The 26,892-nt window shown below is 38.9% G+C and overlaps 1 protein-coding gene across 1 annotated transcript in view; it reads right to left on the bottom strand.

Moving 5' to 3' along the window:
• The window catches only part of Myo5a (myosin VA), a 162,196-nt gene that overhangs the window by 56,822 nt on the left and 78,482 nt on the right, over positions 1-26,892 (bottom strand). Inside the window, exons 12-22 of the mRNA XM_032911256.1 lie at positions 24,000-24,140; positions 22,181-22,306; positions 19,917-20,000; positions 16,196-16,357; positions 15,197-15,294; positions 12,531-12,617; positions 12,343-12,451; positions 7,165-7,376; positions 6,229-6,385; positions 3,608-3,847; positions 1,589-1,837 (exon numbers count right to left, since the gene is read on the bottom strand). Of these exons, the coding sequence (XP_032767147.1) occupies positions 1,589-1,837; positions 3,608-3,847; positions 6,229-6,385; positions 7,165-7,376; positions 12,343-12,451; positions 12,531-12,617; positions 15,197-15,294; positions 16,196-16,357; positions 19,917-20,000; positions 22,181-22,306; positions 24,000-24,140 (1,665 nt within the window). The remainder of the gene's footprint in view (positions 1-1,588; positions 1,838-3,607; positions 3,848-6,228; positions 6,386-7,164; positions 7,377-12,342; positions 12,452-12,530; positions 12,618-15,196; positions 15,295-16,195; positions 16,358-19,916; positions 20,001-22,180; positions 22,307-23,999; positions 24,141-26,892) is intronic.

Below are 26,892 nucleotides of genomic sequence, written 5' to 3'. Positions count from 1 at the left end.
GTCATCAAACACCTTTTCACTGTATCTCCAGAACATGGCCATTCAAATGGGCAGATCGAAGAGACTAGGGATATGAGTCCTTAAAAATAATGTTTATATGTATGTGTGGGTGTATCCATAGCCAGAAAAGAGTGCTGAATCCCCTAGAGCTGGAATTACAGATGTGTAGTCTGAGAACTAAACTCCTGTCCTCTGAAAGGGCAAGAGACACACTTAACAGCTGAGGCATCTATCCAAACCCATGAATTCTTTAAAAAAAATAATCATTTTTATTTATTTTGAGAATTTCATTTATATATACAATGAATTTTTACCAAGTGCTACTCTTCTTGGATCCCATCCCTAGCAACCCTCTTTAAACTTCTTGTTCTTTCTTTTTTATAAATATGGGTGTGGGGCCAAGTCACTGCACTGTGGGCAACCTACCAGGGGCCTCACCCAGATGAAAACTGATTCTCCCTCTCCCCATAGACATCAACAGTTAGTAGCTCCTGAGCTATGGGTAGAGTCTTGTGAGATTCTCCCTGACCTATGCCGAGTGTTGACTGGCCCATCTATGTAGGTAGCTGCTGGGTTTTCATGAGTGCAGTAGTAATGTGATGTCCTGAAAACACTGTTTGCTTCCACTGTGTGCTTCCACTGTGTAAAAGCTTTCTAGCTTTAGAAATTCACTAGTGCTTTCTGATACTTCCATTTTTATATTTAAGAGATATTTTCTATGTGATACCTTCTAAGAATTTCATAATAATGGAAACATTTTTAATTTTGATGCTTAAATAAATATTGGCTTTAGAACAATATTGATATATTTATTTCCATATAACTGCATGCTTAAGAAGTTAAGAAAACTGGGGTGAGGCATACTGGTGCATGCCTTCAATCCCAGCACCTGGGAGGCAGAGGCAGTCAGATCTCTATGCGTTTAAACTGACTTGATCTATCTATACAGTAAATCAAGGGCATTTAGTTCTACATAGTAAGACCCTGTCTCAAAAGAATTAAGATATATGAATATACAGAAAGATACGGAAGAAGTGTGTCAGGAAGAAGCAGGCAGGCTTTGAGGGCTCCCAGTGCTCAAGCTCTGCCCAGTACAGAAGAGAGACCCTACTGCTGGCTGTCACCTGGAAGCCAGTCTCTTCCTGGCTGCCTTTGGATCAAGATGTAGGACTCCCGACTCTTCTAGCACCATGTCTGCTTGGATGCTGCCATGCTTCCTACCACCATGATAATGGACTAAACCTTTGAAACTGGAAGTCAGCCCCAATTAAATGTCTTCTTTTTGTAAGAGCTATCTTGGTTATGGTGTCTCTTCACAGCAATAAAATCCTAACCAAGACAGTACATAGATATTAATTGCACTGTTGAAACATTACTTTGTCTCTATTCTTACTAGAGTTAAATGTTCTAGCCCAAGACTCCAGCCTACTTGTTGATCATGGGGCAGAGGTATTTGGGAAATATTGGTATAAACAGTAAGCCCAATATGTCTTTGATTAAAATGAATATAGACTCACATGGACTAGGTCAGGATGATGGCATTTACTTTGCTGCATGGGGCAATGGGGATAGGAATACTGTTTCCTACCTGCTCAGTTTCTTGTTTGTATTTATCTGCTCGTTCTTCAATGGACTTTTTCTCCGATCGAGTTTGTTCCAGGTCTTTTCGGAGTTTTGCAATTTCTTCCTGCAGACTAAGCACTCTCCCGGTGGCAACCTTAGCTTCCTCCTCGCTTAGCTGAAGACGTTCTACATCATTTCGTAGTTTTTCAGTCTCAGAGTTGTATACTCCTTCTAGATTGGTCAGTTTCTCCATGAGGCATTTGTAGTCTTTATTCTTAAAATACAGACATTAGTAACGATAAGTAACTATTAATAGTATGAATGACCAAATGTATGCAGTGAGGTTACCATGCCGATTAATTATATCCATCTAGGTTTTACTGTTTTGTTTTGGAGAGTGGGTCTTACTATTTAGTCCAGCTAAACTCATTATGCAACCCCAAAGCCTCTAACTCATGATCCTCAGATTATAGGTGTGTACCAACACACCTTATGGATTCTTATGGATTCTGTTTTCAAGACAAGATCTCACTATGTAACCCAGGCTGACCTGGAACTCACCTTGTAGACCAGGTTGGCCTCACACTCATAAAGATCCACCTGCCTCTGTCTCAGTCTGAGGTTCTTGGATTAAAGGCTGGTTCTGCCATGATATTCCAGCTATAAATTTTAATACATCATCATAACATCGAGATGGCCAAAATTGCTGTACTAAAATGATCATAATATAACCCTACATTAAAAACAACATTGAGCTGGGTGTGGTGGCACACTCCTTTAATCCTAGCACTTGGGAGGCAGAGGCAGGTAGATCTTTGTGAGTTCAAGGCCAGCCTGGTCTAAATAGTGAGACCCTGTCTTAAAAAACAAAAACAAAAACCAACAAAACCACATTGAACATCAGAACCAGGACAGAATGGCAACACACTTCCTTAGTGTAAGTAGATAAGGATATGGTATTAGTTTCTACCTGCTTGGCTTCCATAATCTAACAAATGGTTTCTTCATTACACAAAAAAAGAACAACACAGAGCAATTAATTCTGTTTTATATAATATACAACAAAAAATTGATTTTCTCATAATCATAAGTTTCGCAGTAAACTCTTTCATTCCTAATTATTTTGTAAAGATTTATTTATTTACGTACTTTATGTATATGGGTGTTTTGTCTGTACGCACATCTACACACCAGAAGAGGGCAATCAAATCCCTTTGGAGTACAGTTTTACATGACACTAAAGGGAGCTGAAAGCTGAACTCAGAGGACTCTGGAATGTTCTTAACCATCCCTCCAGTCCCAAAATGTCCTAATTTTTAATCCAGAAGTAAAGGGGAGGGGCTAGAGAGAATGGCTCACCGATTAAGGACACTAGCTGCTCTTACAGGAAATTTGCTTCAATTCCTAGCACTTTCATGGAGGCAGTTCTCCACTCAGCCTCCTCCACACTAGAATACAGGCTTAAGCCACTATGCTTAGCTTAAGACCTGAGATTTAGTTAAGCGATACTATCTACCTACCGCAGGTCAGAACTTGGGGCTAAAACAAAAATAAGCCACGTACTAGATAGAAGATGAATAAGAGTGATAAAGCAGTTCCTCACAAATCTCAAATTTCTCATTGCATTTAGAGAATCCATGAATCCTATTTCATTGTGGGCCTTGTCCCCTTGCTGTCCTTATCTCTTCCATAGATATTCTTAGTTACCTTTAGATCATTTGCATGTGCTAGGATACTACTTAGTAACTACTGCTAAGCAATAGAATTTCCTCTCTGCAAACAGACTGTAGGCTTCACAGACACACGGACATTTTCCTGCTTCTCCTGCCACTGCAGTGCCAAACAACTGTTGGAGAGTGCGCACAAACAGAGAAGTGGTGAAAGAGGTCTGCAAAGTATAAATTACAATGTGACTCAAGATCAAACAGGTGTGGAGTAGGCTGTGTTAAAAAGATCCTGTCTGTCCCTGAGACTCACGCAACTAAGAACAACCCCAGTGGATTCCTTCGATGTGCTCTAGCTTCAGGGCTCCTTTAAACCACACCTGCTCATCCACTTTGCGTTGCAGCTGCATAATCTTGTTTTCCATGCCAATATGGAGCTTCTTGTAGCGTTCCACAGAGCGAGCCTCAATTTTGAGTTTCTTCAGCTCACGCTTGGCCATCATCCGCCGGAAGCAGCATTGAAGGTAGATGATGGCTTTCATGGTCCTCTTATAATGTGTACGAGCCAGCCAGCCACGGACACGTTTCTGAATGATGACTGCTTTGTGCTCACGGAGTATCTGCAGAAAAAGGAGATAACCTGAGACTCTAGACTAGACTCAAAGTTCAAGTCTATCTGCCTAAGTGTGTCAAATTGAGAATCCATACCTTGAGAGGAAGAAAAAATTAAATCAACCGTGTTCTTTTTTTTTTTCTTTTCTTTTTTTCGGAGCTGGGGATCGAACCCAGGGCCTTGCGCTTGCTAGGCAAGCACTCTACCTCTGAGCTAAATCCCCAACCCCTTCAACCGTGTTCTTATGTGGATTATAAATCATAGAAATATAAAGGCAATATCTCAATATATCAGTATAGTCCTTTCCAAATTCCAAATAAACTTTCAATGTCCACTTTTCTAATTACATTTTATTGTGTGTGTGGGAACACACACACACACACACACACACACACACACAACTACTAACAAAACAGAATTGGAAGCAATCTAAATAAAAAAATACCAGATTGCCAAAAGAAAAAAGTTCTATGAAGAACACAAAAAATGCATCAGTTTCCTTACTGGTCTTATAAAACTAAAAACTAGGTACTTTATAAACTATGTGTTATTAAAATAGATTTTCCCACTGCACTGAGTCTCTGTGTGCTAAGTTGGTACATGAGGTCATGGGGACAGCCAGTAAGTTGGCTGATATAGTGAAAGGTTATTAATGACTTATTGATTCCACCCTTGAACACAGGAGGTGACATTGTTTTTGTTTGTTTGAGATAGGGTCTCTCTAGGTAGCCCTGGTTGGTCTGGTTGTAGACCAGGCTAGCCTCAAAACCATGGAGATCCAACTGCCTCTGCCCATTTAGTGCTGGGATTAAAGGTGTGTGCCATCTTCCTCTAGGTTGCTTCCTAAAGTTGATGATGTACTTGTCGGCCACATTTCAGGTGTATCATTCTAGGATTTCCTATTGCTGCTGTTTTGAATGCAGCAGGAATCTGTTACAGATGCCAAGGTAAAGGAACAGAGTTTAAAAGAGAAAGCTAAAAGCAAGAAAATGTAACATAAAGTCATGATAGTCTTTTTAATACATACATACACACACACACACACACACACACACACACACACACGTTTTTAAAAAGATTCATTGGTGATCTCTGATCTACAGAGTAACATCAATTATTCTAAGATACAAAGGTCACTTTGAGGACAGAGTGTGGCTTAGTAGACAACTGCATGGTTATTATGCATGCAGTCTTGAATTCAACCCTGGTGCCACATGCAAAAAAGATTTGTGAGGCTTGGAGGATGGCTTAGTGGATAAGAATTGCTTGCTATACAAACAGGAGGATCTTTGTGTGAATCCCCAGCACCCACATAAAAACCCAAGAATAGACACTTATCTCCATAACCCCAGAACTGGGAGATGGTAACAAGCTGATCTTGGGAGTTTGTGGGCTGACTAGCCTGGCCAAGACAATGAGCTTCGGGTTTAGTGAGAGACACTGTCTCAAGGTAACTGAAGTCCTGCTCTGGTCTTCACATATGTATGTACAACTTGCACACACGCACGCACGCACACACACACACACACACACACACACACACACACACACACACACACACTGAATTAAAGACGTACCACATTCTAGTCAATATAATTTTAAACATACAAATATATCTATTTCCTCTTCACCATAATGAATTTTTCTAAGCTTTTCTCCTTAGGTTTATCTTCTGTCATATATTTAACCTATTTGTGTAGCTTATCTCTCTATATCTGTCTGAATAATGGTCCCCAATAAAATCCTAATACCTAGAACTTGTAGTTGTGATCTTATTTGGAAAAAGGGACTTCACAGAGATGACTAGGTTAAAGATCTTGAGATGGGGATATTATCCTGGATTATGAAGGTGGGATCTAAATACCATAAGTAAAAAAAAATCTTTAAAAACAATTATTTTGTGGGGGAACATACTTGTCGGCTGATTGTTTCCTTCCATGCTGTGGGCTCTGGGGATCTAACCAGCCCCATCATTGTTTCATAAGAGACAGATGATATAAAGATAGAGCAGAGATAGAAGCAATGTGGTCACAGGTGCGGGATTGTAGGCCACCACTGGGAGGAACGATGAATGCTTATATTTTGGGCTTTTAGAGAATGTGATACTGCTGATATCCTGATTATAGTCCAGTGGTTCTGGACTTTTGGCCTCCAGAAGGCTGAGAAAATAAGCACGGTTGTTTTTAGCAACCAAGTTTGTGATTTTCGTTTCACATTCACTTATTCAACTTTAAAAGTCGTACAGACAAATGGAAATGGGATGTATATTTTCTTCTGTGTTGTCTACATGGCTTCTTTGCCCACAGCCATCTGGATGGCACTAAGTACAGATGAGAATGTGATTAGTATTGCTGGAATGCATGAACAGCCTTGAGAACAGTGTCTTACCTTGCGATACCTATTTCTTGCCAAGTAGCCTCTCAAATAAGACTGAAGAACAATGGTGGCAGCTCGTCTAATCTTGTACTTCCTGCGGACCACATACATGCGCCAGTACTTCTGAATGGTGGTTGCTGCCTTGGTTCTGCGCAGAAACTTAGCATAGCTGCCCAAAGACAAGAGTGGTGCACTGTCACTCACCAGGACTGCGAACCGTCACTGTCAGTGCCTTAGGTATCCCGAGAAGAACCTCACTGTATTCTAATATTCACTGAGATAAGCACGTATGCTCATGTGTGTTCAGCAATGTGTAGCTTCTGAACTACTTTCTCATTGGGGTTTCCCTAATTTTAAAAAGCAGGATGTCCCATATTGCCACATTTTACAGAAAAGAAAAGAAGTTCATAACACTTTACTCTTTCTAGGACAGGATCGTTGTTCCATGCTACGTTCCCTTCACACAGCAAACTGATGCACACTGTAATTCCAAACTTACCTTACTGTAATCTTAGATCACTGTTCAAGTAACATCTTTTCCTGAATCTGAGTATATGTTCTTCACCATTAATTCACTTCCACTTGTACCTCTATGTATTTCATTATTTCATACTGAAATATAATTTTTTGCTAGAATTTTCTTAGTTAATTGCTCTCAGTAGAGTCAAGATTACCTGTCTCATATTCGTGGTTCTTTTAATTTACACACAATTTCTTCAAGCTCCATGTTAAAGTAGAAGATGTACAAATTCTAAGGACCTAAGTCAGTAGCAATTCAAATCTTTACTATCATAAATCTACGTAAGAATTTACTCTTTTAAATTGTCTTGTGAACTACTTTGCTAAGCTTTGAAACTAACAGTGACTGTGACACTATCTCCTCACTGGGACCTGTCCTAGAGTGGACCATGCGCTAGAGGAGGCCCATGAGGCCATGAGGAGACCCACCATCGAGCCTGATAGCCGCGCACGTATCGCTGCACTGTGATGGCTGCCCTCTGCATACACAGGTATCTCTTCCTCAGCAGCCACCCACGAATCGTCTTCTGGATCCGGATGCAGGCCGCCCTCAGTTTGTCAGCCCTCAATTTTTCTAGATAGGCCACTTGACCAGCACGGAAAAAGATCTTTGTCTTACCAAACTGATATTTATCCTTGTCCTATGTTAGGGGAGAAATAATAAATATAAGGAGAAATAATGACCTTATAAAAGAAATTAAAGACAGAAAAAAATCTAGAAGTAGAATCAGTAAAAAGATGAATCTATCGTCTAAACCCTGATCTACATTTCAATGAACTAATGGAGTCAGATCGTTGATCCTTTATAAGTTGTGTAAATAAAAAGGATTTTAGAGAAAATGGTAGCCTAAGAGTTATTTTCCAGAATTATTCTACCTGGAGTTATTATCTGAGGCCCCAAACTGGTTGTGGGTTCTATGCAGCTACTATTTGCTTGTTTGGACTTTAAACATCTCAAGGAAATGGAGATGTTGACACTCCCTTTGACTGACCTGCTGTAAGATTACATCAGGCAGTACAATCCTTGAGTAGCTGAAGAGACAAAAACACCAGTATGACGAATAAGGCAGGAAGAAAAACACAGAAAATAAAAATTAAAAACAAAACAAAAACAACCAATAACCAATCCTTCCAAATCTCTGTGTTCGTACTAAGGATAAGTGTCTACACAGTGTACCTCAACAGTCTCCAAAACTACATATGCCTCGTGAGGGTGCCTACCACCTTCCACAGGGTATACAAGATCGAGAAGCTTTTCCATAAGAAATACAGTCATGCATGCTGCTTTTGTAAGCAGAGCTGTAGGGTAGGAGGAGATATGCATGTGATTGGGGTGATCTGCCTCAGGTGTAAGCATGCAAATCATTACCTACTTTCATATCAAAAAAGGAATAGACTTTACATATATTAATTATTACTGTGTCTGAAATTCTAAGCAAAATACAGAGAAACTCAGTTTTTGCTGTAAGCACATATCCCTTTAAACATGAAGCTAAAAAATTAGAAACTATAAAATATATTTGAAAAGCCTAAAATGATAGAATAACATTTACACAGGAACCCTAGCTAGGTCCTTTTCCCCTGAGGATCTCAGCTACTACCTCTGCCTCCACTGGGTCCAGGTCAGACCCCCCCAGGGCCTGGGGGAGGAGGCAGCTGCATGAATGTCTCAGCTCTCTGCTTCATATTCCCATCTGAACCCAGGTTAGAAAGGACTGGGGCTAAACTGAAAACACAAAACAAAAAGCCCCAAAACCACAATAAATCTTAAAAATCAGTACTAAAATGGGATCCTTAGTTCTTTCAAAGGGGAAAAATAATTGATTAAATCAATAAAATAATTGATTTAATAATTGATTAAAATACATTTAATCAATAGCTAGCAATTATGAATGAGTACTTCATAGTAAGGTACAAGAAAAATAAATTTTAAGCAACCTTTGCATGAATCTCAAACTCATCAAGACTCAGATTAGAGATTTTTCAATGTGTACTGTGTAGGCCCAGGGAACTGTTAGAAATGATAATGGAATTTAGCTAGTGGTACAATATTTGCCTAGCATTGCAAAGCCCTGGGTTCTATCTACAGAATAGAAAAAAATAAAGTATAGGAGAGAAGATTGTTAAGTTATTGGGCCCATCCTAGACCAACTGAATCAGAAATTCTACAGGTAGAGGCTAGCAATCTGTGTCTCGCAAACCCTTCAGGTGACTATACAAAATAGTCAGGCTGTCTACAGCATCACCATCTATCCCTAACAATTTGTCTCCTGTCTCATACACAACTCTTACCTCATAAAAGACCACCTTATTGTTTCTTTGTTTTTAAAGAAAAAAACTATGTGTATGAGAGTTTTGCTTGCATGTACATAAAGTTTACTTTGTTATGACCAGTATCTGTAGAGTCCAAAAGATGCTGGATCCCTTGGAACTTGAAGGATGGCTATGACATGCCATGTGGGTGCTGGGAACCAAACCTATGTCTTCTGCAAGAACAGCAAGTGTTTTTAACTGCATCTCTGTCTAGTCCTAAAGATTTACTATTACAGATTTATGTGTATGTGTCTATGAGTATATGAATGTATGTGGTGACAGAAGTCAGAAGGCCTTGGATCTCCTGGAGCTGCAGTTGCAAGCTATCCAGTGTGGGTGCTGGGAATCGAACTCAAGTCCTCTGTAAGCAGGAACTCTTAAACATTTCTCCAGCCACATTAGCAAATTCTGTTTTTTCTACTTCTTTATAGCTTAGTTCCATTTTTATCCAAACTTACCCATTCTTCAGGAATTGACTCAAATCTGATATCTCATAAAATTATTCTTCCTCTTCATAATGGGATATGGTTTTGACTTCCTTTGATTTCTTTCCTGCTTCCTGTGCATTGTATTTAGTCATATTTATTCTTCTAAGATTTTCAGTTATATGTGTGCAAGTGTGTGTCTGCCCCCATGTCCTTCATGGATGTAAAAGTGTAAATGGCTGAGAAGGCCAGAGGTGCCGGCTCCCTTGGGAGTCAGAGTTACAGGTGGTTGTGGGCTCAAATCTTCTGGAGTCAAGTCTATGCTCTTCTGCTGAGCCATTTCTCCATTCCTTACCCAATATGCAATACAGACATAATCTAAATGCTCATCTTTAAAAAGCATTCATTTTCTTTAAAAATAAAAATGGACTTTCCCCTTTAATTATATCTGGTGTTTGGCAGGATTAATATAGTAAATATGGCCATTTTACCAAAAGCGATCTACAGATTCAATGCAATCCCCATCAAAATACCAATCCAATTCTTCAGAGAGTTAGACAGAACAATTTGCAAATTCATCTGGAATAACAAAAAACCCAGGATAGCTAAAACTATCCTTAATTATAAAATGACTTCTGGGGGAATCACTATCCCTGAACTCAAGCAGTATTACAGAGCAATAGTGATAAAAACTGCATGGTATTGGTACAGAGACAGACAGATAGACCAGCGGAATAGAATTGAAGACCCAGAAATGAACCCACACACCTATGGTCACTTGATTTTTGACAAAGGAACCAAAACCATCCAATGAAAGAAAGATAGCATTTTCAGCAAATGGTGCTGGTTCAACAGGAGGTCAACATGTAGAAGAATGCAGATCAATCCATGCTTATCACCCTGTACAAAGCTTAAGTCCAAGTGGATCAAGGACCTCCACATCAAACCAGATACACTCAAACTAATAGAAGAAAATGTGGGAAGCATCTCAACACATGGGCACTGGAGAAAATTTCCTGAACAAAACACCAATGGCTTATGCTCTAAGATCAAGAATCGACAAATGGGATCTCATAAAACTGCAAAAGCTTCTGTAAGGCAAAGGACACTGTGGTTAGGACAAAACAGCAACCAACAGATTGGGAAAAGATCTTTACCAATCCTACAACAGATACATAAAGAACTCAAGAAGTTAGACTGCAGGGAGACAAATAACCCTATTAAAAAATGGGGTTCAGAGCTAAACAAAGAATTCACAGCTGAGGAATGCCGAATGGCTGAGAAACACCTAAAGAAATGTTCAACATCTTTAGTCATAAGGGAAATTCAAATCGAAACAACCCTGAGATTTCACCTCACACCAGTGAGAATGGCTAAGATCAAAAACTCAGGGGACAGCAAATGCTGGTGAGGATGTAGAGAAAGAGGAACACTCCTCCATTGTTGGTGGGATTGTAGACTGGTACAACCATTCTGGAAATCAGTCTGGAGGTTCCTCAGAAAATTGGACATTGCACTACCTGAGGACCCAGCTATACCTCTCTTGGGCATATACCCAAAAGATGCCCCAACATATAGCAAAGACACGTGCTCCACTATGTTCATAGCAGCCTTATTTATAATAGCCAGAAGCTGGAAAGAAACCAGATGCCCTTCAACAGAGGAATGGATACAGAAAATGTTGTACATCTACACAATGGAATATTACTCAGCTATCAAAAACAATGACTTTATGAAATTCATGGGCAAATGGATGGAACTGGAAAATATCATCCTGAGTGAGGTAACCCAATCACAGAAAAACACACATGGTATGCACTCATTGGTAAGTGGCTATTAGCCCAAGTACTTGAATTACCCTAGATGCACAGAACACATGAAACTCAAGAAGGATGACCAAAATGCGAATGCTTCACTCCTTCTTTAAAAGGGGAACAAGAATACCCTTGGCAGGGAATAGGGAGGCAAAGTTTAGAACAGAGGCAGAACCCATTCTGAGCCTGCCCCACATGTGGCCCATACATATACAGCCACCAAACTAGATAAGATGGATGAAGCAAAGACGTGCAGGCTGACAGGAACCGGATGTAGATCTCTCCTGAGAGACATAGCCAGAATACAGCAAATACATAGGTGAATGCCAGCAGCAATCCACTGAACTGAGAACGGGACCCCCGTTGAAGGAATCAGAGAAAGGACTGGAAGAGCTTGAAGAGGCTCAAGACCCCATATGAACGACAATGCCAACCAACCAGAGCTTCCAGGGACTAAGCCAACCCAAAGATTATACACGGATTGACCCTGGGCTCCTACCTCATAGGTAGCAATGAATAGCCTAGTAAGAGTACCGGGGGAAGGGGAAGCCCTTGGTCCTGCCAAGACTGAACCTCCAGTGAACGTGATTGTTGGGGGGAGGGTGGTAATGGGGGAATGATTGGGAGGGGAACACCCATATAAAAGGGGAAGGGGAGGGGTTAGGGGGATGTTGGCCCAGAAACTGGGAAGGGGAATAACAATCGAAATGTAAATAAGAAATACTCGAGTTAATAAAGATGGAAAAAAAATCTGGTGTTTTTCATAACTAAGTACTAAAATAATTTTGTTGACAATGATCAAATTATTTAAAGGGCTGTATCTCAAGTCCAAGTGCAGCCTTTATAACAGCTGTCCGGTGTTGGCTATCAGCATCCAATTCCTTCTATCACACTAAACACAGTGAATCTCACTTGACCTTATGTCAGCTGTTCCCCTACTTAAAACTACCTGTCAAATAATCTGGGTTATGCTGTTTAACAGAGAAGTTTGCAGGGCCTTTCTGCTCAGAATGACAAGACCTTTCCAGAAACAGTGAAGTGAAAACCATTCTCACCAATATCAGTTTCTCTAATACATTCTTGCATGTTTGCTTTCTATCTCCCAGCACGTCCTTTTGCTTCATTAGGACCCGGTACCGGCTGAAAAACTCTTGATAAGTCCACCTAGAAAAGAATCCCATATGAGCTTATTATTCAAGAACTGCTCTCAGAAGGCTTGGCTCCATTGGAATCCTGGGCTCACCTTGAGGGAAACCCTGCTGCGCTGATCCGGATGGTCTCCAGGACACCACATGCTCTTAGCTGCTGTACTGCTCTCTTCTCATCAAATCTGCGTAAAGAAACAAAAAACGGTTAGCTCACAAAAGACCCAGACCACCAAAGGTTAAATTATTTTGTCAAGAGCCAAGCAGATGAACTAGAAAACAAAGTCAAAAGCTGGAACAGTGATCAAAGTGGAAAACTCCATGAAACAGCAGGGAAGAGACAGATAGTAAAAATAGACTGTGGCTAGCCCCTCCAGTTGACACTACAGTCTCACCAGAAAGTCCACTGGACATACTCAAAGTGAAGAAGATAGGCTTCTCCCTCACTGTGCCCATCCTGTAATGAGTGTGTAATTATGGCCTAGACTGAAAATGCTCAGACACCATCAGCTGAGCACATGGACCTCCCCTGGGATAAACATCAATGAACCTGAAAGGATAAATTAAATACACCCCATTCAGCTATTTTTTTTTTAAAACCCAACATCTTTGTTGTTCTATAAGCTACTTACAGTACACATATGAAGCATTGTAGTATTTAAAGCAATAAAAATAGTTATTTTGCATTACATTTCACATTTATTTCATCATAAAGATGGTGGTTTGAATGAGAATGACCCCAATATGCTCATATATTTGAATGCTTGGGAAGGATTAGGAGGTGTGGCCTTGTTGGAGAAGGTGTGTCACTGGGGTTGCAAAAGCCCTTGCCATTCCCAGTTAGCTTTGCCTGTTTCTTTCTGCATCATGCTTGTTCATTAAAATGTGAGCTCTCAGCACTGGTGCAGCATCACGCCAGCTTGTCTCAGGCCATGCTCCCCACCAGATGGTTCTGTGCTCTAATCCTCTGCAACCATGAGCCCCAAATTAGTTTCTTTTATAAGTTGCCTTGGTCATGGCATTTTTGTTATATCAAACAGAAAATGAACTAAGACAATAAAAAGAAAAAAAAAGCTAATGTTTAAATGACATCAAAGAAGCATCAGAAAATTCTTCTAGCCAGGTGACTACTCCTGTTGGTAGTAAGCTCTGAGTATGATTAAGCTCTGAGCGTCCATCCAAGTCATTCCTGTACTGTCTTCTCAGGTCTCAGACTGCTGGTAAGAAACGGGGCTTACTATATAAGTTCATAGTCAGGATGGCAACTTCTTCCTGCTCCTGCTTCCTTCGAGGGAGATGATCTAGATGATGATGAGGAATACGGCAGTCTTCCAGAACTGACCTGAAATCTCAGGCAGAATCTGCACAGGAGGACCAGCGAGACCATACTCATCATACACTGGAGAGTAGACGCTGCAACCTTGGGTATACATGGCTAATCTTTTTTGTCTACTTATTTATTTATATTCTATTACATATAAATGGATGTTTGCCTGCATGTATATCTATACAACCCCTGAGTGACTGGTGCTCACAGGCCAAAAGAAGGTGTCAAATGACCTGAAACTAGAGTGACAGATGACTGAGCTGTCATCAGAGTGTGGAGAAATAAACCCAGGTACCACAAAAGAGTAGCCAGTGCTCTTAACAGCTAAGCCATCTTTATAGCCTCATGGCTGGTCTTTTAAAAATATATTTTAAAATTCTTATTTGGCACACAGTAGCTGTGATTATTTATGGGGTAAATAACCCTATAATGTGATTTTCAATTCATATGCATAATGATCAAATCATATTCTTGATCTTTTGATCCACAAATCCCTCTAGAATCACTTTATTTAAGGATGTACAGAAATATCTGGTAAAACAGATTTGTTAAAAATTGTTGTTATGGTACATAGGAAGGATTTGAGAAAGGAAGGCTGGGAGGGACTGAAGGGAGGTAAAGGATGTAATTGTAATTTAATTGAAACATTTTAACTGTTGTAACAACCTTAATAATTTATCCATAGTAGATGATTTAAATAGATTGTGGACTATCTATACCATAAGATACCCTGCAGCCATTCAATCAATAATGAAGGCCTTTAAATACTAATCTAGGATCTGTCCACAGTTAATGATGTTAAAAGTAGCAATTATAGCATGTGACCTTACCTTGTTAGATCTCTCTCTCTCACTCTCTTTCAAACACACACACACACACACACACACACACACACACACACACACACACACACACACACACAAGTAAATGCTAACTAGTCCAGCACCTATACCAATTCACACTGCTCATCTCCTAGCATTAGCTCCTAAAAACTGTCTCAACAACATATATGGATTACTTTTAAACTTAGAGAAATATTTGTACTTTGAAATTATCTCCAGAGATTCATTTTCACCTCTGACTTAGTATCTGAAGTAGAAGGAGATTTTGATAAACATTCTCTGGCTTCAACAGATAAAAAGTACCAGGTAAGCCTTGGCCAAAGAAGCCTTAGCCCAGCCAGTTCTGCTTTTAACTAATGTCCAAATTAACAAAAGGTCAGAAAGATCTCCAGCCGAGAGAGAGAGACAAAACAGAAAAACAGAACCAAAGATACGTCATTGGCCTCAAATTTTCAAATCCTTAGAAAGCTAACTGTTAATTTGTTTTTATGTTGTCAAAAGGAAACAAGAACTAGAAATTTTGAGAACTGGATTCCTTCTACAAGACATGAAGGTTTTCCCCAAAAGTCTTTCTCTTTATTTCACTTTGACTTACGTGAATGGAAACTTGAAATCATTGGGCTTAATACAGCGAACATAGTGAGGAGTAGTGGCGTTAAGGGTTTCCATAAGCAGGTGAAGGGAGTTTCGAAACTGCACGAAAAGGTTTTAAAAAAATTAGTTTTGTTAGAGAAAAAACACAATTTAAAATTCTCCTCCTTTAACATACTGAAGATGACATAGAGATTCATAAACTATGAATTTAAAGTCATCTTCACAGGGAAGTGGTTACTAAACAAGAATTCTAGGGGTTTCACTTACCTTTGCCTAAACTCCACATGTTCATTCTACTAAATATGTATGTACCTTTCATCTGCTGCTTTCCATAGGTTCTTGTAAATTCCACTATATGTGACTTATAATTTTGTTGCTAGGGACATTTAATTATTAAGGTAAGAACTCTTGCTACACAATACTAAAAAAGCTACAGCTTTCTTAGTATCGTACAAATAATGAGCAGAGAACAGGCTGAAGGGAGCATCATTGAGGACATGGGTCAAGACTGGAAGTTGTGGATCCCCATTAGGCCCTGTTCCTATCTAGTCCAAGGCCTCTAGGAATAATGCACTATGCTGACTAGTGTACCAACTCCCTTCCAAAGCTACACCCATATCCAGGCACTAAGTTTATGTGGAATGTTTCCCATCCCCCTCAGGGAAAAATATTCCTAAGGAAGGAGAGGGTATTTTCTTGTCCTGAGGAAGCTGACAGATGCTCTGTATAAATACAGAGATGAGACAACCAAGAACAAAACAAAGACAGTGGTCTGAGACATGACATGCATTAGAGGAACTAAGACAGTGAAAATTATTTTGGGAAGGGTTGGTGTACGGTTATGAATCTGGGGTGGGTAAAGTCTAAGTGTTGTTTGCACAGCAGAAACTCTGGTCTTTTATTCATGTGAAGATCCTGTCCACAAGGCTGAAGAAGGAAGGCCTGAGGCTTTGTGGAAGCTGAGGAAGAGGAGCCTAGCGGTGGCAGACCCTGAGCTCACCTGAAGTCCCACTGTCTTCTTGTGCTCTTTGGCAGTCTGGCCAGGTCGACCCTTGGTGGGCTTTACAGGTACCCGTGTGAGAGGTGTGCGCCCTGAGGAAGTGGCAGAGGTGGGACTGATGGCCTTCTCGTCATCTTGAAATAGTTCTGGTAGCATCTTAAACTGAGTCAGAAACAGTAAAAGAAAGTCATAGTCTAGACCCAGGAGTTGAGGTATCATAGCTATACTCCCAGCATTGAGAAGATAGAGCTAGGAGGATGATGAATACCAGACCAGACTTAGCAAAAGAGTGCCCTCAAGACCTCTCCAAAGGAGACACTCCCCGCAAAACCAAACCAAAATATCAAAAACGTTATACCCTAAACACCAACTGAAGGTAAGCCTTTGTAGAAGACACATTATAGATACTTCTAATAAACAATATTCCTGTAAGGTGAAAAATATTTGGGGTGCAACAAACTTAAAATAACTATATACACTGACTTCAAAATCTAACTAATACAAAAAGAGTGTCAATTAAACATATAACTGGATTTGAACTATAATTACTTTATGAGAAAATATTAATTGAAAGACCGAGTCTATCATCTCAGTTCTACAAGGGGTTTTATGCAGCAGAAGCAAAGGACTAGTCCAGGTCTCCAGGTCTCTGCAGGGGTACGCAACTCAGAAATACCCAAGAGTCTCGGCAGGCAGGCGTCATAAACAAGCTTTCAATATTATAAGGTAAAAGTTAATAATGAATTAATAATTTCAAGAAAATAATTTGGATTGTATATTAAAGGAGAAAACTCTGTGATTATAGTATGTGTATACTATATTTGATTTTAAGAAATTTAGAACGTTAGTGCAATTACCATAATCATGTTTTTTAATATGTGGTCTTCCTATGTCAGCATAGGAACTAACTCTGTACATCAGGCTGATTTCAAACTCACGAGCTCTCCCTGCTTCTCCCTCACAAGTGGTGAGATTAAAGGCATTTACATTCAGTAAGTGAATAGTTACTAGTCAATACAGTGGGATGAACATTCCTGAAACAAGAGCCCTAAACTAGTCTACAGCAATATCTTGCTATATGGATTCATCTTTCTAACACTGTTATTTCCATATAAATAAAATTAGTCATTTGTGCACACTTGTAATTATTTACTAATATCAGATTAGTAGATAAGACCACTTTTACTGAAAAACAAAGTCATATGATTTCATATTCTATAAATATATGGGCTGGAATACAGTTTAGTAGCTCAGAGCTCCTTTGGCAAGCATAAGGTCATAACTAAATCCTCGGACCACAAAAAAGAAAAACAAAACAAACATTCACAAAACTCATCAGGATCCTTAAGGAAGTTACTTATGAGCATAACATAATAAGGGCTGTCTGCTAAGCAAATACATTTCCCATTTGGGGGAATATTTAATGTAATATAATCTAGCATGGTTAGCTGTACAGAAGTAAAGAACTGTTTTAACATTGTCTTGTATGACAAAATTAGACCCACATTGCAGACAAAAAAATTAGTTCCTAGTAGCTATGTATGAAAACTCAGTGTGAGAATAAGACTCTAGATGATTCTGTGAGAGACCATGTACTACAAAGTCTTAGCTATGATATCATTCCCAAATAAATTGCTGGCTCCACATTAGCAGTTGCCAAAACTTCATTTTTAATCTCTTCTTTCTGAAAAGTTTAGTAGCTACTATGCAATATTTACCAAAAGGTGTTACACTTTAACTTGACATCTACACTATCTAACAGAAAACAGATTAGTTTTCAAAGTTCAGAATACACACACACACACACACACACACACACACACACACACACACGTATGCACTCACAGCGTGCACTTTAAATTGTTGCATTGGAAACTGTTCTATAATGTATTCTTGAGACAGTGCTTCTCCACAGGCCATTTTTCTTAATTCTGTTCCTGGCGCCTCCTCTGGCAGCCTCTGTTAAGTGGAACATCTGGCTACAGCAGTTGGTATCTACATGCTCTCTTGAGCAATCACACTTGATCTCATGGCTTTAACAAGCATACTGAGGCCTACATACAGCACCTCTACTACCTGCCCTGCCTTTCTCTTTGACCTGTCTTCATTCTCCACTTCCCATATGACATTTCTACATGGCAATCTCTAATTGACATTTTAAGCAAAATATATCTAAAACAGACACAAATGGATTTTACATTATTATTATCACACAAAAAAATCTGTTCAAAATACACAGCACAAATACAAACAAATGGGTCCTTCCAAGAGAACAAACTGGTACTGCATTACACCTGCTTCACAGCAGGTCAGAGAGATGATAAAGTTCAGGGCTTTTGGTTGAATTGCTGCAAAGGCTGGGAAGAAGAAAAGCCTTTTAACTCATGTAAATCACAAATTTTCCCGCCTTCAACTGTAGTAATGGAACACAGATGGCCTCTTCCCAATGACTCTTCCCAATATGTTGCTAACTTCTAATGATTGGACCCACTAGCTAAACAGGAAATTAAGTCAGAATAAAGATAGTGCTGATTATGGGTACATATACGATGAAAACCTTTGCTTTGTTTAAGCTAAATTATTTTGATAAAATATTAACAGCAGAATGTCATGCTTATGTTATAGATTAAAATGATAAAAACCTTTGAACCACACTTATGATAGTTACTGTAAAAAAAGTTTGCTTTGCACATCAATCCTACAAGTTAAAAAGTATTAACATTCAATGCTTACTAAGGGTAAATAAACAATTTTTCTATGAATATTTGACTTATCTCTGAGGGTTAAAACTAGGATTTGGTCTTTATGTGATCTTTATATTATTAACACAAATTGACAATAAAAAGTTGTTATTTTAAAAACAAGAATCCTATTGTCCATATACTACTCTACAGATGCTAAGAGGATTCTCTTGAAATAAGCCAGAAAAACAAGAGTGCCAATCAGTAATCTATAAGGCCCACATGAATATTTTTGCTTTTTTAGCAAGTCTTTACAGCATCAAGTAACTGGCTTCCTGGTTTGCTCTTGTAGGCTGACTGTGTGCCCTCTTCCATCATTTTCAGATAAAGGTCAACAGGTGGAGGCACAAATCAGCTTAATAAGCAATGTAACCATACTTTTTTACCATCTGGAATATCCTTTTTCCTAGTGGAAAGCAATGGTTCTAGTATTTGTTCTTATGAAAAAATAATTCGAACATTTTGGGTCACATCTGAAACTACATCCATGATGACCCAGAGTTAGTCCCAACTTGGATGGAGTACAATAAGGCCACATTTCTAGCGAATCCCTTCAAAATGACACAGCAGAGAATCTCACAGAGAGTGCAGTCCCTCGCAGGAGAGTGTAGGGCCACTGTGGAGACAATGATTTCACATGGAGCTGAAAGACCGCATGGCAGAGTGGTTAAGAGCAGGCTCTAAGCAAGTCAGCCAGAGTCTAACTGACTTGGGAACTTAGCAGTCATCAGGCTCCTACACCTCAGCTGCCTCGTGTGTAAGATGAGAGCAATGTAACACTGCCTCACCGCATGAGTCAGACTGCCGACATTTGAATGGTACGCCATACAAGACCTGACACGGTTTAGGTGTTATACATTTGACAAATTAAAACCTGTAAAGAAAACTGATTTTGTTAGAAAAATCACTATTACTATTAAAATACTAGTGCTAAAGCAATTACCATTTTATGGACCATATCCTGATAAGAGTAAGTTTACCTTGCTTGACTTAAGGACTTTAATTTGTTCTTCAAAAACAGTGTCTTTATTCTTTTCAAGAAAACCTTCACACTGGTACTCCACCTGAAATCACATGAAAAAACATCTCCTAACTGACAACACTTTGGAATAGATATAGCCATCAACAAAAACATATTTATTCGCCCAGACTCTATGACTAGTTCTCAGCAAGTGGTACCATCGGTCATCTCTAAGAGATCAATGCTATTTCCAGGGAGAGGTGTGGTAATTCACTAGAGTAAACCTGGGGAGATAGACACAAAGTACTCAATTCCTAACACAAGAGCTACTTGTACACACAAGCTTATTGTTACACTAATCATGACAGCTAAGAGGTGGGACCAGTCTCTATGTCCATCAGCAGATGAGTGGATAAAGAACACATGGTATATACATACAATGGAATTTTATTCAGCCACAATAAAAATGAAATCATGACATTTTCAGGAAAACTGATACACATGGAAATCATTATGTTGAATGAAATATGCCAAACCAAAAACCCAAATACTTCCTGTCTTCCCTCTTATGTGGCTCCTACATTTCAACTGTGTGCGCGTGCGTGTGTGTACACACATATTAATATAGGAGGAACTAGAAAGGAAGCATAACAGGAAAGAAGAACTACCAATGGGAAGAAAGGAAAGGTAGTGGAATATGCGTGACACGAATGGAATGCTTGTGACAAGAAGGCAGAACTGGGGCTATGGGGTAGGAAATGGCACAAGAGGAGGGCAGGGAGCAGTGGAAAGAACTGGAGGACAAGGATAAATAGGAACAGAGTAAGTACGAAAGGATAAAATGAAATCCGTAGCGCATACCACGAATTCCAGCACATATGAGGTAGAGGCAGGAGGACTAGGAGTTCAACGTTGGCCTCAGCTACACAGTAAGTTTAAGGCCAGCCTTAGGTTCATAGACCTTGTCCCCAAAACAAAAGATCTATTTCCTTATATGTTAGCTTTAAAAAAAATCTAAGAAAAACAGTAGAATAAAAAAGAAATATGTAAACTCTAGTAAGTTGACAAATACCAATTTTCTAAGAGTGGTAGTGATTGACAATAAACTAAGATCAAAATGCTCCATTAGTTCGTGGGTAAGCAGACTTGTAAGCTGATTTTTCCCCTCATGGCTAAAGACAGCTCCTCCCAGGCTGAGCCAGTGTACAGTCAACGCTAATGAACCATCTGCACAAGCAGAAGTGTTCCTCTGAGGCAGTGTTTTTTAACCTGTGGGTCGTGACTCCTTTGGGTGTGGAATGATCCTTTTCCAGGGGTCACCTAAGACCATTGGAAAACACAGATACTTACATTAGGATTCATAACAGTAGCAAAGTTACAGTTATGAAGTAGGAATGAAAATAATTGTATGGTTAGGGTCACCATAACATGAAGAACATGGTAAAGGCTCGCAGCATTAGGAAGAGTGAGAGGTACTGCTCTAAGGAGGGAAAAGACTAAGTGAAGAGAGGCTGGGAATGCGTGAGGAGCTGAGGACAGAGGGAAAAGATGAGCAAAAAATGGATAATTTGGTAAAGTGGGACTACTTGAGAACTCATTTTCTTCTAAAGCCCCACACCTTCAGCCATTTCCCACTCAAGGGGTTCCTTGCCCTATTCTCCTTAGGTCACCTTAGTCACACAAAGGTTTTGAGCCAGAACTAGGCGATCAGAAAACTCTATTCATAAAGAGGCCTTCAGAAATCTCACAACACAGCCTGTCCCATAACGTCCTTGGAATGGGAACTAGTCACATAACCCTCGATCTGCTAAGTGAGCTATAGAACTTGTGAAGAATGCATCACCACGATTTCACAGGAGACAAAATCCAGGCTCTGATGAAGCCTGTGAGCCTTGAGAATATGTGTGTACTTAGAGAAGTAGTATGGATATATACACATTTTGGTACTTTCAAAAAGTTTAATAAAGTTATTTATACCATAAATCACATTAATATTTTCATACTTAAGCACATAAGTACCCACATCAATTGAGCTAAAAATTATGAATAGATCTCATATTAGTTCAGGCTTGGGTGCTAAACAAGTTATGAAAGCACTTTTAGTTTTCAGTTTCTTGGATTTCAAAATTTCAGACAAAGACTTTTGACCCATATTTATTTAATATGTAATCCAATTCAAGTTAACCAAAAAAGAAAAAAAAAACCTCCTAATACTTGGCTACTGACTTTTATTATAATTCAATGTAAAATATAAAAAAGGAAAAAAGACGAAAGTTTCCTTACTTTGTCAGCAAAATGTTTGATGATGAAAGCTTTGTTTGACATGCGGGGCTTCTCAAAGAGGGCACATTTGTTCAAATGTGTGTTGTACAGTTTTTGGGCCCATGTGTCATCGGTACCTTTAGGCATCTTGGGGAGAAAAGAGAAAGTGAAGTGACTGAGTGCTAAAGGTCTTCTGCCACATCAGCAACAACATCAGCAACATCCTATGTTCAACCTAAGACTTCACTCTTTACTCTCACCAGCATAAACCAACCACCAATGAAGGCTGTGACTGAGCTCTTCCTTGGGGTGGCCTAGTAAAACATGTGAGTGACAATCTGCCTATACCATGAGTCATTAATATTTAATTTTTTAACATAATAAAGGCTTTGCAAGTTAAAGATGAAGTACGTCTCTTAGACATATTTTATTTTTTAAATTGTTAAATGGAAGTAACTTTTATACACAGTGAAATATTCATTTAACCCAGAAAGGTATGACCCAGTAGACTCCTCTTGCCACTTCCAGAACCTTTACTACTTTTTACCTGTCTTTAAGACATGTACGTGAGTGGTTTATTCAATACACTCGTTACATTTCCCCCATTACTAACGGTCATTAGGCTGTTACTAACTTTTGTTATGACAAGTGTCATATTCCTCTTATAGATAAACACTTTCGATATATTTGTAAGTATACTCCCAGGTCAAAAGGCATACATGTTTGTGATTCTGCTTTCCTATAAAATATGTTGTATGAATTCTTGTCCTTCATCAAATATATACATGTAATATTAGCTTAGTCTCAATAAAAGATACCAAATTTATACTGATATTAATATAAGTAAAAGCAGGATATCATTTTTGCTTTACTTTCTTATTTTTAATCTCAAATAAGAATGAATACTTTTTATCACACGCAATCTTTTCTTTAAAAAAAACCCTCAATTTTTATTTATTATAATTATGTGTATTTGAGGGCAAGTACTTGCCATACCCTTCCACTGTGGGATCTGGGGATTGACCTTAGGTTGTCAGATCTGTATAGCGAGTGTTTTTACCCATGAGCCATCTCAGCAGCCCCACACACATTCTTAACACACTCAGTCTGTCTCCTTATAAGGGTCGACACATGATAAGCTGTGATTTATTATACATAAAGTAAAAGCAGATTAAGAAAAAAGATTTGCTTAAGGTCCTTCAGTAATAAAGTGGAAGGTTCAAGTATTTTCACGCTACATCCTTAAATGTTAAAGCAAATAAAATGATTATTATTTATGTCAGTAACAAATATTCAAAACTTGTGGCTATTTAGAACTATTCAAAATAAATAGTTTCTTATATTTCAATATATTCTGCTGATCAAAAAACATTAAGGATAAACATTAAAATCAAGAATGATGAACAGTAGTAACAGTTGTTAATTTGTAGTCAACTGAAACGGAAGGGAAATAAATTCTGCTAGTTTCACTTTTAATTACACTCCTTGGAGCTGGGGCCAGTGAGACGGCTCGGCAGGTAAGGCTCAGGCTATGCTAGCCTGATGCCCTAAGTACATCCCACACCCACAGTGGAAGGAGAGAACTGGCTCCCGAAAGTTGTTCTGACTGCCAATATGTGTTGTGGCACGTGTGCATCACAAATATACATACATGCACACATACGCAGTTAAATAATAAAAAATTTTAAAAGAACCTTTGGGGTCTAATGTCTCTTCAGAATGAACGAGGGGCCCCTGACTTGTCTAAATGACATACTTTAGTTTCTGCTTGCACCCAATTGACCTGTAGACTTGCTCCATCTATCTTGACAGGCTAAGTACTTCAGAAAATTATAATCACCTTACATTCCTCATCCAGCAAATCTAGAATACCCAGTTTAGACTCTATAAGATTGATACAAGGCTGATTATCATAGAAATCTATGAGTGTCCATGGAATTTGTTCCTTCATGTACTCCTCCTGTTCCAGTTTGAAGACATGCTGAAATAAAGAGAAGATGGCAGTCGTTATCAGATTATCATTATAAAGAATGTAATCAAGGAGCACATTTCTATAGAACACTGAGGAGATACCAAAAGGAGACAGCTCATGTCTCTCAGTAACAATAGCCTCATGAAGAAGCATGACTGAAATCATGTACAGAAACCCTCAGCTATAAGCATCATCATGCATAAGTAAATCTAAGCATGTAATTTTAAAAATGTTATGCTTGAGAAAGGGTATCAATCAATATGTAGAACAGGTTAGCCTGAGATTTTCTATGTAGCCCAGGCCAGATCTGAACTTGCACTCTGCCTTAGTCTTTCAGTACTGAGATTACAGTCGTGCATGCATCACCACATCAGGCCTATGACTGTTTTGAACTGAGATAGATAACAGTAGTCCTTGTGATTTTTAAATACATGTGTACCGTCCACACCACCACTTCTCATCCACTTTTTCATCAGATTATGTACTGAGATTATTCTATATGTCAGTCACTGCATGTGGTCAGCAGCATAGACATGGATGCTGTCTATGTGAATTGGGACAGACCCAGGAGAAATCAAACAGTTACAAAGAATAAGTGAGGTGGAAGTTTCTGGTTTCTTTAACAACTCAGTATGTTACATGACATTTTCCTGGAAGTAGTCTTATGAGAAGGCATGTGATGTTTTGCCAAAAACAGACCCTTGAAAAGGTGTGTGATGTTTAAAAAGAACATAAGTGGGAACTCCACAAATAGCTGTCATACAATGCTTCGCTGGCCTTTGTTCGTCTTCACTTCATAGAGAGAAAGGTACCAAAGAATTTCTCTTGGTATTCCAGCTGACTCTGGCTCTTCCACTGACTCGTGCAGATTAGGTGGAGCCTTGCAGTTTCTGCTGGATCATGCTGCCCCTACTGATTCATGTTTGGTGTTTGCTATTGGACTAGATTGCTGGTAGTGAAATCGCAAGTAACTACTTCTAAACAGGTATACAAAATCCTTTTCCTACTAACCTTTCCCCCCTGCCTCTGGTGCATGGCATTGAAGTGTTTAAGAACCTTAAATAAAATAGGTTTTGAAAAAAATGTAAGCACACATAAAAGTACAAATGTTCTGATATTATGAAGGAGAATGACAAAAGTCCTCATCTAGTTTGTGTATGGTGTTTGGCTAGGCTTCCCTGGGAAAGGGCTTGTAATCAAGTTCTGAATATGAACAGAAGCTAAACTGGTCCAGGTAGGGGAAGGCAAACCAACCACTGCCCCTGCTTCAGCCTGCTGCTCCAGCCAAATTGGCTGACAACACAGCTTCTAGCCTCATTACAGACATTAACGGCTACTATTGGCTCTTAAATTTCTCTTTACATATTTCTGGACCCTTTGTCTCATTCCTTCTTGCCAAATTTTTTCCCCTAGAAAAACTAGCTTTTTGTGGCTGTGACCTAACAATAACTGTTTTCTAGGACCCCAAACTTTAGAACACAAAGGTAACAGAGATTTTTGATTCTCTCTCTCACTCTTTGTGCACTTGGAACTTTCCCATTATATTCTACACTTGTGGCAATATCATCTTAGCTCATTTGCAGTAATAAACTTTGATCAAAAAGATCATCCAAGCCAGGCAGTGGTGGTGCATACCTTTGATCCCAGTACTCTGGAGGGAGAAGCAGGCAGCTCCCTGAGAGTTTGAGGCCAGCCTGTTCTCTAGAGTGAGTTCCAGGGCAGCCAGGGCTACCCAGAAAAACCCTGTCTCAAAAAAAAAATCATTCATATAATTCTAATTAACAAGTGTGTTGTTATTTTTATTGATAAAGGGGTAAACAGGGTATATTGAGAACTATGGACTTGGGGGCTAGAGAGACAGCCCAGTATTTAAGAGCACTTGTTGCTCTTGCACAGGTCATCAATTCAGTTCCCGTACTCACAGGTGGCTCACAACTTTCCTTAACTGGGGAAAAATGAGTCCTGTTATAGAAAACCTTAAGACTGTAAAGGTCACTTCTTCATTGTTTCACTGTATCAAACAGCTTTACTTGCTAAACAAACATGGTTAAATGTTTTTCAAAGTACTTATATTTTACAATATCAAACATCCTAAAAGTTAAAACTTTAGTCCCAAATGTACACAACCCCAATCTGACTGCTTACAATCAGATATTTTAAATTTTCTTTGCTATTTTTTAGTATTTATTTCATATTTTAAAAGAATATACTAGTCAGGGGGCTGGATTTATGGCTCAGTGGTTAAGAGTACTGACTACCCTAGCAGAGGGCCAGGGTTCAATTCCCAGTACTCACGCAGTAGCTCACAATTATCTATAACTCCAGTTCCAGAGGATCCAGCAACCTTAACAGACATATATGCTGGCAAAATACCAATGCACATAAACAAATAAGAAAATCATTAAGAAATTTTTTAAAAAGAATATACTTATCAGAGGTTTTTGACTTTTCAATTTGAAATTTTATTTTGTCATTGTTTTCTCCAGTTATTGGTCTTTATATATATATGTATATATATATGAATAAATATATAAAAGGTTTCTATATCATAGAAAAAAAAGTTTGAAGACAAGCAGTATCTAAACATAGCACAGTATTCTGTCATAGCCGAAACTTCTTTAAAGGACTCAACAAAACCTACGAAATGAACTGTACTATCTCTAGTTTTACCAACTACAATGATCTTTGTTTTCTGTAAATAAAAAGAATGTTTTTCAAGCACAATTTACTATTTTACACTATTATAGAAATGTATATACTA

Source organism: Rattus rattus, chromosome 8, assembly GCF_011064425.1.
Source record: "Rattus rattus isolate New Zealand chromosome 8, Rrattus_CSIRO_v1, whole genome shotgun sequence".
NCBI lineage: Eukaryota > Metazoa > Chordata > Mammalia > Rodentia > Muridae > Rattus > Rattus rattus.
Note: the sequence above shows the minus strand (reverse complement) of the source record. Positions and strands in the feature narration are given on the sequence as shown.